This window comes from Panulirus ornatus, chromosome 23 (assembly GCF_036320965.1).
Source record: "Panulirus ornatus isolate Po-2019 chromosome 23, ASM3632096v1, whole genome shotgun sequence".
Taxonomy (NCBI): Eukaryota; Metazoa; Arthropoda; class Malacostraca; order Decapoda; family Palinuridae; genus Panulirus; species Panulirus ornatus.
Window position 1 is genome coordinate 12,972,539 of NC_092246.1, and position 16,345 is coordinate 12,988,883.

Consider the following 16,345-nt stretch of genomic DNA (forward strand, 5'->3'; position numbering starts at 1 on the left):
TCTATTAAAAAAGGGGGTGACTGTATTATTGACTGGTTGGTAAGGTTATTTAATGTATGTATGACTCATGGTGAGGTGCCTGAGGATTGGCGGAATGCGTGCATAGTGCCATTGTACAAAGGCAAAGGGGATAAGAGTGAGTGCTCAAATTACAGAGGTATAAGTTTGTTGAGTATTCCTGGTAAATTATATGGGAGGGTATTGATTGAGAGGGTGAAGGCATGTACAGAGCATCAGATTGGGGAAGAGCAGTGTGGTTTTAGAAGTGGTAGAGGATGTGTGGATCAGGTGTTTGCTTTGAAGTATGTATGTGAGAAATACTTAGAAAAGCAAATGGATTTGTATGTGGCATTTATGGATCTGGAGAAGGCATATGATAGAGTTGATAGAGATGCTCTGTGGAAGGTATTAAGAATATATGGTGTAGGAGGCAAGTTGTTAGAAGCAGTGAAAAGTTTTTATCGATGATGTAAGGCATGTGTACGTGTAGGAAGAGAGGAAAGTGATTGGTTCTCAGTGAATGTAGATTTGCGGCAGGGTGTGTGATGTCTCCATGGTTGTTTAATTTGTTTATGGATGGGGTTGTTAGGGAGGTGAATGCAAGTGTTTTGGAAAGAGGGGCAAGTATGAAGTCTGTTGGGGATGAGAGAGCTTGGGAAGTGAGTCAGTTGTTGTTCGCTGATGATACAGCGCTGGTGGCTGATTCATGTGAGAAACTGCAGAAGCTGGAGACTGAGTTTTGTAAAGTGTGTGAAAGAAGAAAGTTAAGAGTAAATGTGAATAAGAGCAAGGTAATTAGGTACAGTAGGGTTGAGGGTCAAGTCAATTGGGAGGTGAGTTTGAATGGAGAAAAACTGGAGGAAGTGAAGTGTTTTAGATATCTGGGAGTGGATCTGGCAGCGGATGGAACCATGGAAGCAGAAGTGGATCATAGGGTGGGGGAGGGGGCGAAAATTCTGGGAGCCTTGAAGAATGTGTGGAAGTCGAGAACATTATCTCGGAAAGCAAAAATGGGTATGTTTGAAAGAATAGTGGTTCCAACAATGTTGTATGGTTGCGAGGCGTGGGCTATGGATAGAGTTGTGTGCAGGAGGATGGATGTGCTGGAAATGAGATGTTTGAGGACAATGTGTGGTGTGAGGTGGTATGATCGAGTAAGTAACATAAGGGTAAGAGAGATGTGTGGAAATAAAAAGAACGTGGTTGAGAGAGCAGAAGAGGGTGTTTTGAAATGGTTTGGGCACATGGAGAGAATGAGTGAGGAAAGATTGACCAAGAGGATATATGTGTCGGAGGTGGAGGGAACGAGGAGAAGTGGGAGACCAAATTGGAGGTGGAAAGATGGAGTGAAAAAGATTTTGTGTGATCGGGGCCTGAACATGCAGGAGGGTGAAAGGAGGGCAAGGAATAGAGTGAATTGGATCAATGTGGTATATATATGTGGTATATATGTGGTATATATATATATATATTCTTTTTCATTCTTTCATACTATTCGCCATTTCCCGCGTTAGCGAGGTAGCGTTAAGAACAGAGGACTGGGCCTTTGAGGGAATATCCTCACGTGGCCCCCTTTCTCTGTTCCTTCTTTTGGAAAATTAAAAAAAAAAAGAGAAGGGAGGATTTCCAGCCCCCCGCTCCCTTCCCTTTTAGTCGCCTTCTACGACATGCAGGGAATACGTGGGAAGTATTCTTTATCTACTTACTCGGTGAGACGGAACCGGAGCTTTCCCCAGGCTGGATAGACTCCTCCTTCTAGACCTAAGTGGCGGAAGGGTTCCTTCCCTCTTACTGTTGTTCACTTCATCTTCTTCATTTCAAAGATATATATATATATATATATATATATATATATATATATATATATATATTTTTTTTTTTTTTTTTTTTTTTTTCATACTATTTGCCATTTCCCGCGTTAGCGAGGTAGCGTTAAGAACAGAGAACTGGGTCTTAGAGGGAATATCCTCACCTGACCCCCTTCTCTGTTCCTTCTTTTGGAAAATTAAAAAAAAACAAGAGAGGGGAGGATTTCCAGCCACCCGCTCCCTCCCCTTTTAGTCGCCTTCTACGACACGCAGGGAATACGTGGGAAGTATTCTTTCTCCCCTATCCCCAGGGATTATATATATATATATATATATATATATATATATATATTTCATACTATTTCCCATTTCCCGCATTAGCGAGGTAGCGTTAAGAACAGAGGACTGGGCCCTTGAGGGAATATCCTCACCTGGCCGCCATCTCTGTTCCTTCTTTTGGAAAATTAAAAGAAAACGAGAGGGGAGGATCTCTAGCCACCCTCTCCCTCCCCTTTTTGTCGCTTTCTACGACATGCAGGGAATACATGGGAAGTATTCTTTCTCCCCTATCCCCAGGAATAATGTATATATATATATATCCCCAGAACTTTTTTAAAGGGGAAGTAAATGTTTATAGTTGTGTTACTGGAGTGATAGTTTTCATACATGGTGCTCTGACAAGAAAATAGTGAAATTGGAAAAGAATGTAGCTTAGACATTGAAGCTTATTCTTTCATTGAAATGTGAACTAACGGAGCATTTTTCAAAGTGATAGAGATGGAAAGCAAAAAGGTGTTTTTCATGAATGTACTGGAAAAGTTGAGGTCCAGATAAACTTTTGGTCTGTCAAGGCTTTATTATGGCGTATGACAAACTACCTACCCTCATGTATCCAAGATATGGTTGTACTTTGTGTAATGAAGACAGTTGAGAAACATCATAAGCCAATATTCCAGTTTCATGATAAGAGAAGTGTACCAGGCAGTATGAAAACTACTATTGACGTTTGTGTAAATAAATTATACATTTCCCTTTTCCATAGCCAGAGGTTGAGCCATTATGTGACAATCATTTTTCATTTCATTTCAAGCTAGGAGTTTCAGTTTTCTAAATTATTTCTTACATTTTTCATATATATATATATATATATATATATATATATATATATATATATATATATATATACATATATATATAATCCCTGGGGATAGGGGATTAAGAATACTTCCCACGTATTCCCTGCGTGTCGTAGAAGGTGACTAAAAGGGGAGGGAGCGGGGGGCTGGAAATCCTCCCCTCTCGTTTTTTTTTTTTTTTTTTTTTTTTTTTTTTCCCCAAAAGAAGGAACAGAGAATTGGGCCAGGTGAGGGTATTCCCTCAAAGGCCCAGTCCTCTGTTCTAAATGCTACCTCGCTAATGCGGGAAATGGCGAATAGTTTAAAAGAAAAAAAGATATATATATATATGTACGTATATGTGTATGTTGGGGATGAGAGAGCTTGGGAAGTGAGTCAGTTGTTGTTCGCTGATGATACAGCGCTGGTGGCTGATTCATGTGAGAAACTGCAGAAGCTGGTGACTGAGTTTGGTAAAGTGTGTGGAAGAAGAAAGTTAAGAGTAAATGTGAATAAGAGCAAGGTTATTAGGTACAGTAGGGTTGAGGGTCAAGTCAATTGGGAGGTGAGTTTGAATGGAGAAAAACTGGAGGAAGTGAAGTGTTTTAGATATCTGGGAGTGGATCTGGCAGCGGATGGAACCATGGAAGCGGAAGTAGATCATAGGGTGGGGGAGGGGGCGAAAATTCTGGGGGCCTTGAAGAATGTGTGGAAGTCGAGAACATTATCTCGGAAAGCAAAAATGGATATGTTTGAAGGAATAGTGGTTCCAACAATGTTGTATGGTTGCGAGGCGTGGGCTATGGATAGAGTTGTGCGCAGGAAGATGGATGTGCTGGAAATGAGATGTTTGAGGACAATGTGTGGTGTGAGGTGGTTTGATCGAGTGAGTAACGTAAGGGTAAGAGAGATGTGTGGAAATAAAAAGAGTGTGGTTGAGAGAGCAGAAGAGGGTGTTTTGAAGTGGTTTGGGCACATGGAGAGAATGAGTGAGGAAAGATTGACCAAGAGGATATATGTGTCGGAGGTGGAGGGAACGAGGAGAAGAGGGAGACCAAATTGGAGGTGGAAAGATGGAGTGAAAAAGATTTTGTGTGATCGGGGCCTGAACATGCAGGAGGGTGAAAGGAGGGCAAGGAATAGAGTGAATTGGAGCGATGTGGTATACCGGGGTTGACGTGCTGTCAGTGGATTGAATCAAGGCATGTGAAGCGTCTGGGGTAAACCATGGAAAGCTGTGTAGGTATGTATATTTGCATGTGTGGACGTATGTATATACATGTGTATGGGGGGGGTTGGGCCATTTCTTTCGTCTATTTCCTTGCGCTACCTCGCAAACGCGGGAGACAGCGACAAAGTATAATAAAAAAAATAATATGTGTATGTATGTGTGTGTGTATATATATATATGTGTATATGTGTGTGTATATATATATATATATATATATTATCCCTGGGGATAGGGGAGAAAGAATACTTCCCACGCATTCATCACGTGTCGTAGAAGGCGACTAGAGGGGACGGGAGCGGGGGGCCAGAAATCCTCCCCTCCTTGTATTTTAACTTTCTAAAGAAAAATGGGAAACAGAAGGAGTCACGCGGGGAGTGCTTATCCTCCTTGTAGACTCAGATTGGGGTGTCTAAATGTGTGTGGATGTAACCAAGATGTGAAAAAAGGAGAGATAGGTAATATGTTTGAGGAAAGGAACCTGGATGTTTTGGCTCAAGGGTAAGGGGGAAGAGTGGTTTGGGAATGTCTTGGGAGTAAAGTCAGGGGTTAGTGAGAGGACAAGAGCAAGGGAAGGAGTAGCACTACTCCTGAAACAGGAGTTGTGGGAGTATGTGATAGAATGTAAGAAAGTAAATTCTCGATTAATATGGGTAAAACTGAAAGTTGATGGAGAGAGATGGGTGATTATTCGTGCATATGCACCTGGGCATGAGAAGAAAGATCATGAGAGGCAAGTGTTTTGGGAGCAGCTGAATGAGTGGTTTTGATGTACAAGACCGGGTTATAGTGATGGGTGATTTAAATGCAAAGGTGAGTAATGTGGCAGTTGAGGGATTAATTGGTATACATGGGGTGTTCAGTGTTGTAAATGGAAATGGTGAAGAGCTTGTAGATTTATGTGCTGAAAAAGGACTGGTGATTGGGAATACCTGGTTTAAAAAGTGAGATATACATAAGTATACGTATGTAAGTAGGAGAGATGGCCAGAGAGCGTTATTGGATTACGTGTTAATTGACAGGCGCGCAAAAGAGAGACTTTTGGATGTTAATGTGCTGAGAGGTGCAACTGGAGGGATATCTGATCATTATCTTGTGGAGGCTAAGGTGAAGATTTGTATGGGTTTTCAGAAAAGAAGAGTGAATGTTGGGGTGAAGAGGGTGGTGAGAGTAAGTGAGCTTGGGAAGGAGACTTGTATGAGGAAGTACCAGGAGACACTGAGTACAGAATGGAAAAAGGTGAGAACAATGGAAGTAAGGGGAGTAGGGGAGGAATGGGATGTATTTAGGGAATCAGTAATGGATTGCGCAAAAGATGCTTGTGGCATGAGAAGCGTGGGAGGTGGGTTGATTAGAAAGGGTCACTACCCTTCATCCCAAGTGGTGGGATGAAGAAGCAATATTATTAGTGAAAGAGAAGAGAGAGGCATTTGGACGATTTTTGCAGGGAAAAAATGCAATTGAGTGGGAGGTGTATAAAAGAAAGAGACAGGAGGTCAAGAGAAAGGTGCAAGAGGTGAAAAAGTGGGCAAATGAGAGTTGGGGTGAGAGAGTTTCATTAATTTTCAGGGAGAATAAAAAGATGTTTTGGAAGGAGGTAAATAAAGTGCGTAAGACAAGGGAGCAAATGGGAACTTCAGTGAAGGGCGCTAATGGGAAGCTGATAACAAGTAGTGGTGATGTGAGAAGGACATGGAGTGAGTATTTTGAAGGTTTGTTAAATGTGTTTGATGATAGAGTGGCAGATATAAGGTGTTGTGGTCGAGGTGGTGTGCAAAGTGAGAGGGTTAGGGAAAATGATTTGGTAAACAGAGAAGAGGTAGTAAAAGCTTTGCGGAAGATGAAAGCCGGCAAGGCAGTGGATGTGGATGGTATTGCAGTGGTATCTATTAAAAAAGGGGGTAACTGTATTATTGACTGGTTGGTAAGGTTATTTAATGTATGTATGACTCATGGTGAGGTGCCTGAGGATTGGCGGAATGTGTGCATAGTGCCATTGTACAAAGGCAAAGGGGATAAGAGTGAGTGCTCAAATTACAGAGGTATAAGTTTGTTGAGTATTCCTGGTAAATTATATTGGAGGGTATTGATTGAGAGGGTGAAGGCATGTACAGAGATCAGATTGGGGAAGAGCAGTGTGGTTTCAGAAGTGGTAGAGGATGTGTGGATCAGGTGTTTGCTTTGAAGAATGTATGTGAGAAATACTTAGAAAAGCAAATGCATTTGTCTGTAGCATTTATGGATCTGGAGAAGGCATATGATAGAGTTGATAGAGATGCTCTGTGGAAGGTATTAAGAATATATGGTGTGGGAGGCAAGTTGTTAGAAGCAGTGAAAAGTTTATATCTAGGATGTAAGGCATGTGTACGTGTAGGAAGAGAGGAAAGTGATTGGTTCTCAGTGAATGTAGGTTTGCGGCAGGGGTGTGTGATGTCTCCATGGTTGTTTAATTTGCTTATGGATGGGGTTGTTAGGGAGGTGAATGGAAGAGTTTTGGAAAGAGGGGCAAGTATGAAGTCTGTTGTGGATGAGAGAGCTTGGGAAGTGAGTCAGTTGTTGTTTGCTGATGATACAGCGCTGGTGGCTGATTCATGTGAGAAACTGCAGAAGCTGGTGACTGAGTTTGGTAAAGTGTGTGAAAGAAGAAAGTTAAGAGTAAATGTGCATAAGAGCAAGGTAATTAGGTACAGTAGGGTTGAGGGTCAAGTCAGTTGGGAGGTAAGTTTGAATGGAGAAAAACTGGAGGAAGTAAAGTGTTTTAGATATCTGGGAGTGGATCTGGCAGCAGATTAAACCATGGAAGCAGAAATGAATCATAGGGTGGGGGAGGGGGCGAAACTCCTGGGAGCCTTGAAGAATGTGTGGAAGTCGAGAACATAATCTCGGAAAGCAAAAATGGGTATGTTTGAAGGAATAGTGGTTCCAACAATGTTGTATGGTTGCGAGGCGTGGGCTATGGATAGAGTTGTGCGCAGGAGGGTGGATGTACTGGAAATGAGATGTTTGAGGACAGTATGTGGTGTGAGGTGGTTTGATCGAGTAAGTAATGTAAGGGTAAGAGAGATGTGTGGAAATAAAAAGAGCGTGGTTGAGAGAGCAGAAGAGGGTGTTTTGAAATTGTTTGGGCACATGGAGAGAATGAGTGAGGAAAGATTGACCAAGAGGGTATATGTGTCGGAGGTGGAGGGAACGAGGAGAAGTGGGAGACCAAATTGGAGGTGGAAAGATGGAGTGAAAAAGATTTTGAGTGATTGGGGCCTGAACATGCATGAGGATGAAAGGCGGGCAAGGAATAGAGTGAATTGGATCGATGTGGTATTCCGGGGTTGACGTGCTGTCAGTGGATTGAATCAGGGCATGAGAAGCGTCTGGGGTAAACCATGGAAAGTTGTGTGGGGCCTGGATGTGGAAAGGGAGCTGTGGTTTCGGGCATTATTGCATGACAGCTAGAGACTGAGTGTGAACAAATGGGGCCTTTGTTGTCTTTTCCTAGCACTACCTCACACACATGAGGGGTGAGGGGGATGGTATTCCATGTGTGGCGAGGTGGCGATGGGAATGAATAAATGCAGACAGTGTGAATTGTGTGCATGGGTATATATGTATGTGTCTGTGTGTGTATATATTTGTGTACATTGAGATGTATAGGTATGTATATTTGCGTGTGTGGACGTGTGTATATACATGTGTATGGGGGGGGTTGGGCCATTTCTTTCGTCTGTTTCCTTGCGCTACCTCGCAAACGCGGGAGACAGCGACAAAGTATAAAAGAGAGAAAAATATATATTTTTTTTTTTTTTATACCTCGTCGCTGTCTCCCGCGTTTGCGAGGTAGCGCAAGGAAACAGACGAAAGAAATGGCCCAATCCCCCCATACACATGTACATACACACGTCCACACACGCAAATATACATACCTACACAGCTTTCCATGGTTTACCCCGGATGCTTCACATGCCTTGATTCAATCCACTGACAGCACGTCAACCCCTGTATACCACATCGCTCCAATTCACTCTATTCCTTGCCCTCCTTTCACCCTCCTGCATGTTCAGGCCCCGATCACACAAAATCCTTTTCACTCCATCTTTCCACCTCCAATTTGGTCTCCCTCTTCTCCTCGTTCCCTCCACCTCCGACACATATATCCTCTTGGTCAATCTTTCCTCACTCATTCTCTCCATGTGCCCAAACCATTTCAAAACACCCTCTTCTGCTCTCTCAACCACGCTCTTTTTATATCCACACATCTCTCTTACCCTTACGTTACTTACTCGATCAAACCACCTCACACCACACATTGTCCTCAAACATCTCATTTCCAGCACATCCATCCTCCTGCGCACAACTCTATCCATAGCCCACGCCTCGCAACCATACAACATTGTTGGAACCACTATTCCTTCAAACATACCCATTTTTGCTTTCCGGGATAATGTTCTCGACTTCCACACATTTTTCAAGGCTCCCAAAATTTTCGCCCCCTCCCCCACCCTATGATCCACTTCCGCTTCCATGGTTCCATCCGCTGACAGATCCACTCCCAGATATCTAAAACACTTCACTTCCTCCAGTTTTTCTCCATTCAAACTCACCTCCCAATTGACTTGACCCTCAACCCTACTGTACCTAATAACCTTGCTCTTATTATATATATATATATATATATATATATATATATATATATATATATATATATATATATATATATATATATTTTCATACTATTCGCCATTTCCCACATTAGCGAGGTAGCGCTAAGAACAGAAAACTGGGCCTTTGAGGGAATATGCTCACATGGCCCCCTTCTCTATTCCATCTTTTGGAAAATTTAAAAAAAAATGAAAGGGGAGGATTTCCAGCCCCCCCGCTCCCTTCCCTTTTAGTCGCCTTCTACGACACTCAGGGAATACGTGGGAAGTATTCTTTCTCCCCTATCCCCATATATGTATGTATGTATGTATGTATGTGTATTTATATATATATAGAGGGTGAAGGCATGTACAGAGCATCAGATTTGGGAAGAACAGTGTGGTTTCAGAAGTGGTAGAGGATGTGTGGATCAGGTGTTTGCTTTGAAGAATGTATGTGAGAAATACTTAGAAAAGCAAATGGATTTGTATGTAGCATTTATGGATCTGAAGAAAGCATATGATAGAGTTGATAGAGATGCTCTGTGGAAGGTATTAAGAATATATGGTGTGGGAGGCAAGTTGCTAGAAGCAGTGAAAAGTTTTTATCGAGGATGTAAGGCATGTGTACGTGTAGGAAGAGAGGAAAGTGATTGGTTCTCAGTGAATGTAGGTTTGCGGCAGGGGTGTGTGATGTCTCCATGGTTGTTTAATTTGTTTATGGATGGGGTTGTTAGGGAGGTGAATGCAAGAGTTTTGGAAAGAGGGGCAAGTATGAAGTCTGTTGTGGATGAGAGAGCTTGGGAAGTGAGTCAGTTGTTGTTCGCTGATGATACAGCGCTGGTGGCTGATTCATGTGAGAAACTGCAGAAGCTGGTGACTGAGTTTGGTAAAGTGTGTGAAAGAAGAAAGTTAAGAGTAAATGTGAATAAGAGCAAGGTTATTAGGTACAGTAGGGTTGAGGGTCAAGTCAATTGGGAGGTGAGTTTGAATGGAGAAAAACTGGAGGAAGTGAAGTGTTTTAGATATCTGGGAGTGGATCTGGCAGCGGATGGAACCATGGAAGCAGAAGTGGATCATAGGGTGGGGGAGGGGGCGAAAATTCTGGGAGCCTTGAAGAATGTGTGGAAGTCTAGAACATTATCTCGGAAAGCAAAAATGGGTATGTTTGAAGGAATAGTGGTTCCGATAATGTTGTATGGTTGCGTGGCGTGGACTATGGATAGAGTTGTGCGCAGGAGGATGGATGTGCTGGAAATGAGATGTTTGAGGACAATGTGTGGTGTGAGGTGGTTTGATCGAGTAAGTAACGTAAAGGTAAGAGAGATGTGTGGAAATAAAAAGATCGTGGTTGAGAGAGCAGAAGAGGGTGTTTTGAAATGGTTTGGTCACATGGAGAGAATGAGTGAGGAAAGATTGACCAAGAGGATATATGTGTCGGAGGTGGAGGGAACGAGGAGAAGAGGGAGACCAAATTGGAGGTGGAAAGATGGAGTGAAAAAGATTTTGTGTGATCGGGGCTTGAACATGCAGGAGGGTGAAAGGAGGGCAAGGAATAGAGTGAATTGGAGCGATGTGGTATACCGGGGTTGACGTACTGTCAGTGGATTGAATCAAGGCATGTGAAGCGTCTGGGGTAAACCATGGAAAGCTGTGTAGGTATGTATATTTGCGTGTGTGGACATATGTATATACATGTGTATGGGGGTGGGTTGGGCCATTTCTTTCGTCTGTTTCCTTGCGCTACCTCGCAAACGCGGGAGACAGCGACAAAGCAAAAAAAAAAAAAAAAAAAATATATATATATTGCTACGAACGTGTGTGTGTGCCCACATGTTCGTATATATGTTTGGTGTGTCTTTGTGTTTGTTGTTGCTGCTATTTCTTGTTAGGACGAAGATTAGGGTTCTTCCTCTGCTATCGGTTCGGACCTCACTTCCCTGACCGAGCCATTAGTCTTGATGATCCTGTTTGAAACCAGATGACGTCCAGTCCTTCAGCACTTGGACCACACCTGAGGCATCAGGTTAGGTCGTGAGGTCAGCCTACAGGGCATGTCGTCCCATACATCATCGCCACTGTCGTAAACAAGGTAACAGAGTGGGTTGAGCTTCAGGCAAGATGTGAGAAGGACTTAGGATCCTCCAAGCCAATCAGTAGTTTCGGATACCACCCTCTTCCAATCACAATTGGATCTTAGGCTCATAGCCAATCAACAATAACATTGTAGGGTAACAGAGTGGACGCTCGTTCTTACTTGTAATAGTTACCCCTGACATCCGCTGAGCCTCGATTTTCCCTCTCTAGCCCAGCGAGGTAAGTGTTGTCCCTCTGTCCCAAAGCCCCTTACCCGAGTGAAGTGTGCGATATAGACTCTACGATGTTGTACCGCCTCAGTCATTTAATTTCGAGTGTCATAGAGTATTGTAACGTCATAGAAGAGGCTAACATTGAGTGTATCTTGAATCATGTTATCGAAGATAAATTGTCATAAAGGAAAGAGATCTATTAGTCTGAAACCTTATCTGGAATGTTAAACTCATGTTCAGTGTTAACGTAAATGATTTGTGCCTGGTTTCATGTGTACACTTTCATTGTGTACACTTTAGTTCTTTCATTACAAGTAGTTTTAATGCTGGTGTTTGATTTAATCCCATGACTTTAAGATGGTGTTATCCTGTGTTGTGCAACATAACAAATCTAATGGCTCTGCAAAGACAAGGATCAGTATAGTATTTGTAACATATATATGTAATTGGCGACCTTGCTAGAATAAGTATCGAGTTCGTAACAATATACCTATACATATATATACGTATACATATATATACATACACATACACAGACATATACATATATACACATGTACATATTCATACTTACTTGCCTTCATCCATTCCTGGTGCCACCATGCCCCACAGGAAACAGGATCGCTACACCCTGCTTCAGCAAGGTGCTGCCAGAAAAAACAAAAAAGGCCACATTCATTCACACTTAAACTCTAGCTGTCATATGTAATGCACCAAAACCACTGCTCCCTACTCATATCCAGGCCCCACAGATCTTTTCATGGTTTACCCCAGAAGTTTCACATGCCCTGGTTTAATCCATTGACTGCACGTCGACTCCGGTATATCACATCGTTCCAATTTACTCTATTCCTTGCATGCCTCTCACCCTCCTGTATGTTCAGGCTATGTTCGCTCATAATTTTTTCACTCCATCCTTCCACCTCCAATTTGGTCTCTCACTTCTTGTTCTCTCCAACTCTGACACGTATATCCTCTTTGTCAGCCTTTCCTCACTCATTCTCTCCATTTGTACAAACCATTTTAACACACCCTCCTCTGGTCTCTCAACTACACTTTTTATATTCACACATCTCTCTCTACTCTTTCATTACTTACTCGATCAAACCACCTCACACATATTTTACTCAAACATTTCATTTCCAACACATCCACCCTTCTTCATACAACTTTATTTATAGCCCATGCCTCACAACCATATAATATTGTTGTAATGATTATTCCTTTAAACATACCTATTTTTGCTCTCCGAGACAATGTTCTCTCTTTTCACATCGTTCCCAGAACCTTCACTCCCTCCCCCACCCTGTGAGTCACTTCTGCTTACTTTGTTCCATTCCCTGCAAAGTCCACTCTCAGATATCTAAAACTGTTTATTTCCTCCATTTTTTATCCAGTCAGACATACATCCCAACTAACTTGTCCCTCAACCCTGCTGGCCCTAATAACTTAATTCTTATTTACTCTCAACTTTCTCCTTTCACACACTTTTCCAAATTCAGTCACCAAATTCTGCAGTCTCTCACTCGAATCAGCCACCAGTGCTATTTCATCGGTGAACAACAACTGACTCACTTACCAGGCCCTCTCAACTCCACCAAACTACACACGCCGCTCTCTCCAAAACTCTTACATTTACCTTCCTAACCGCCCGTAGCAGCTTACCTTCCATACCAGTTACTCTTAAGGCCTTCCACAAAGCATCACTATCAACTCTATCATATTCCTTCTCCAGATCCATAAATACCACATACAAATCCAAAATCCCTCTGTTTTTCTAAGTATTTCTCACTCACATTTTTCAAAGTGAACACCTGATCCACACATCCCCTGTCACTTCTGAAACCACACTGCTCCTCCCCAATCTGATACTCTGTACATGCCTTCACCCTCTCAATCAGTGCCTTCCCATACAATTTCCTAGGAATACTCAACAAACTTATCCCCTTTGCCTTTGTTCAGTAGCACTATGCATGCATTCTTCCAATCCTCAGGCACTTCACTATGGTCTATACATGCACTGGATATCCTTACCAACCAATCAACAACACTACTTCCCATGTATTCCTTGTGTGTTGTAGAAGGTGACTAAAAGAGGTGGATGTGGGGGCTGGAAATCCTCCCCTCCAGTTTTTACTTTTCCAAAAGAAAGAACAGAGAATGGGGCCAAATGAGGATTTTCCTTCTGGGGCTCAGTCCTCTGTTCTTGACCTTGCTCACTAATGCAGGAAATGGCGAAAATGTATGAAAAAAAAAAATAGAGGATTTGCTGAAATACCTGGATTGGAGATGGAAGGCTTGAGTGAGAGAGATTTGAGTGATAAGGGTCTGAATACCTAGGAGGGTGAAAGGCGTGCATGGGATAGAATTATTTGGAATGATATTCATACAGGAGTTGCTGTGATGTAAGTGGACTTAATCAGGGTATTTGAAGCTTCAGGGGTAAACCATGGAAAGGTCTTTTGGTCCTGGTTTTAGTCTTTAGTGTTTCACCCTTAAAAGACTAATTGCAAAGGGCAACACTAGTACTGTGTTTCTAGTGTCTCCTATCTAATGTTCCTACCAACTACTTGTACCTATTGTTTCTGCTTAATATTTCCACCTAATGTTCCTACCGACTACTTCTACCTGATTTCCCTGCCTGATGTTCCTACCTACTACGTCTACTTATTGTTCTTTCCATTTTGTCAAAAGGAAGGGCTAGTTCATAGGGTTTACTGCATGAAAATCTAGAGTTATGAAGAATAAATTGTGTGATTTTAGTGTTCTGAAGTGTTATGTGCGACAAGGAGAGATTGTATGTTTATGGACAGAATGCCAGTAGTCCAGGTATGGATGAGGCTAAAAGGAAAGACAGCTATCTGGGTCATAAGAGTGCCACTTGACAACCACTTAAGTGCTGGCTCACGACACAGCTGGCACTAACGCTCCAGATACCCAGACTGGTTGTAATGGTCATATATCTCCCTGTTCAGTGGCTGTCTACCAACTGCTACCTCTTATATGTTTTTTGATATTACATTTTATTTCTTGTGTATTTCTATGTTAGTTTTGCATATCCGACTGGGTAATGATTTTGGAAAGGAAAATTTTTAATCATTAGATGAATTTAAAAGCAGCTGAAAAGTGAAATAAGATAAATCACCCAGTCTTCCTCCCATTTGATATCCTGTCATAACTTGTAACTTGAGACTTATACTGACAATTATAAGTCTTAGTGACAGTTTTATAATTATGTGCACTTTGGCAGGATTACTGAAGTTGAAGACCGCCTTCATGCATCAGAACGTAGATATGCTGCACTTGGACAAAAACATCACAGTAATGGAGGTTTTGATACTTCCTGATGATAAGTTAATTACCTTGGAATTGGATTTGCAGTCATTGTTTTCTTTTAAGTTAATCTGGAACAATCTATTTTTAGTGTTTGATGATAAATTTACTGGAACTAGCTGTTTAGAGTGCTTGATAGATTTGCAGATACTTTTTGTACAAGAAAATTTCTTTGTTTTGAGCATAAAGTGATTACAATTAAGATTTTTTTTTATCCCAATGTTTTTACCAGGTGTTACTTTGAAGCCTATTTTGATATGCATTTTAGGAATTGTTTCTAATTGTGACAGGAAGTTCAGGATTCTTTCAGTATGATACATGATTTACATCCTCTTCTCCAGTATCTAGGTTCATTCTACTCATCTACCATTTGCCATGGATTTTATGAATAGAGCATATGAAATTTTGTAAAAATGAAAAAATCTGGAAGAATATGTCTTCTCATTATGATATGATGTCATTTTGAAAGTGAACTTATAATTTGAAAAATGGGAACTCCTTTGCTACTGAAATGAACTGTATCTTAAGTATTTCTAAGAATATATTAGGGTATATAAAATAAGCATTCCTCACATGTCGTAGAAGGCGACTAGAGGGGACGGGAGCGGAGGGCCAGAAATCCTCCCCTCCTTGTAATTTTAACTTCCTAAAAAATGGAAAACAGAAGGAGTCACGCGGGGAGTGCTCATCCTCCTCGTAGAAGATTGGGGTATCTAAATGTGTGTGGATGTAACCAAGATGTGAAAAAAGGAGAGATAGGTAGTATGTTTGAGGAAAGGAACCTGGATGTTTTGGCTCTGAGTAAAACGAAGCTCAAGGGTAAAGGGGAAGAGTGGTTTGGGAATGTCTTGGGAGTAAAGTCAGGGGTTAGTGAGAGGACAAGAGCAAGGGAAGGAGTAGCAGTACTCCTGAAACAGGAGTTGTGGGAGTATGTGATAGAATGTAAGAAAGTAAATTCTCGATTAATATGGGTAAAACTGAAAGTTGATGGAGAGAGATGGGTGATTATTGGTGCATATGCACCTGGGCATGAGAAGAAAGATCATGAGAGGCAAGTGTTTTAGGAGCAGCTAAATGAGTGTGTTTGTGGTTTTGATGCACGAGACCGGGTTATAGTGATGGGTGATTTAAATGCAAAGGTGAGTAATGTGGCAGTTGAGGGAATAATTGGTATACATGGGGTGTTCAGTGTTGTAAATGGAAATGGTGAAGAGCTTGTAGACTTATGTGCTGAAAAAGGACTGGTGATTGGGAATACCTGGTTTAAAAAGCGAGATATACATAAGTATACGTATGTAAGTAGGAGAGATGGCCAGAGAGCGTTATTGGATTACGTGTTAATTGACAGGCGCGCGAAAGAGAGACTTTTGGATGTTAATGTGCTGAGAGGTGCAACTGGAGGGATGTCTGATCATTATCTTGTGGAGGCTAAGGTGAAGATTTGTATGGGTTTTCAGAAAAGAAGAGTGAATGTTGGGGTGAAGAGGGTGGTGAGAGTAGGTGAGCTTGGGAAGGAGACTTGTGTGAGGAAGTACTAGGAGAGACTGAGTACAGAATGGAAAAAGGTGAGAACAATGGAAGTAAGGGGAGTGGGGGAGGAATTGGATGCATTTAGGGAATCAGTGATGGATTGCGCAAAAGATGCTTGTGGCATGAGAAGCGTGGGAGGTGGGTTGATTAGAAAGGGTAGTGAGTGGTGGGATGAAGAAGTAAGATTATTAGTGAAAGAGAAGAGAGAGGCATTTGGACGATTTTTCCAGGGAAAAAATGCAATTGAGTGGGAGATGTATAAAAGAAAGAGACAGGAGGTCAAGAGAAAGGTGCAAGAGGTGAAAAAAAGGGCAAATGAGAGTTGGGGTGAGAGAGTATCATTAAATTTTAGGGAGAATAAAAAGATGTTCTGGAAGGAGGTAAATAAAGT

General features: G+C 41.8%; 1 protein-coding gene across 5 annotated transcripts in view; it reads left to right on the top strand.

Annotated features, from left to right (window-relative positions):
- Positions 1-14,626, top strand: part of LOC139756811 (uncharacterized) — a 374,339-nt gene extending 359,713 nt beyond the window's left edge. For all 5 annotated transcript variants that reach the window (XM_071676620.1, XM_071676618.1, XM_071676617.1 and 2 more), the window contains one exon: positions 14,342-14,626. In XM_071676620.1, coding sequence (XP_071532721.1) covers positions 14,342-14,438 — 97 coding nt within the window. In that variant the 3' untranslated portion in view covers positions 14,439-14,626. The remainder of the gene's footprint in view (positions 1-14,341) is intronic.
- The last annotated feature ends 1,719 nt before the right edge of the window (positions 14,627-16,345 follow it).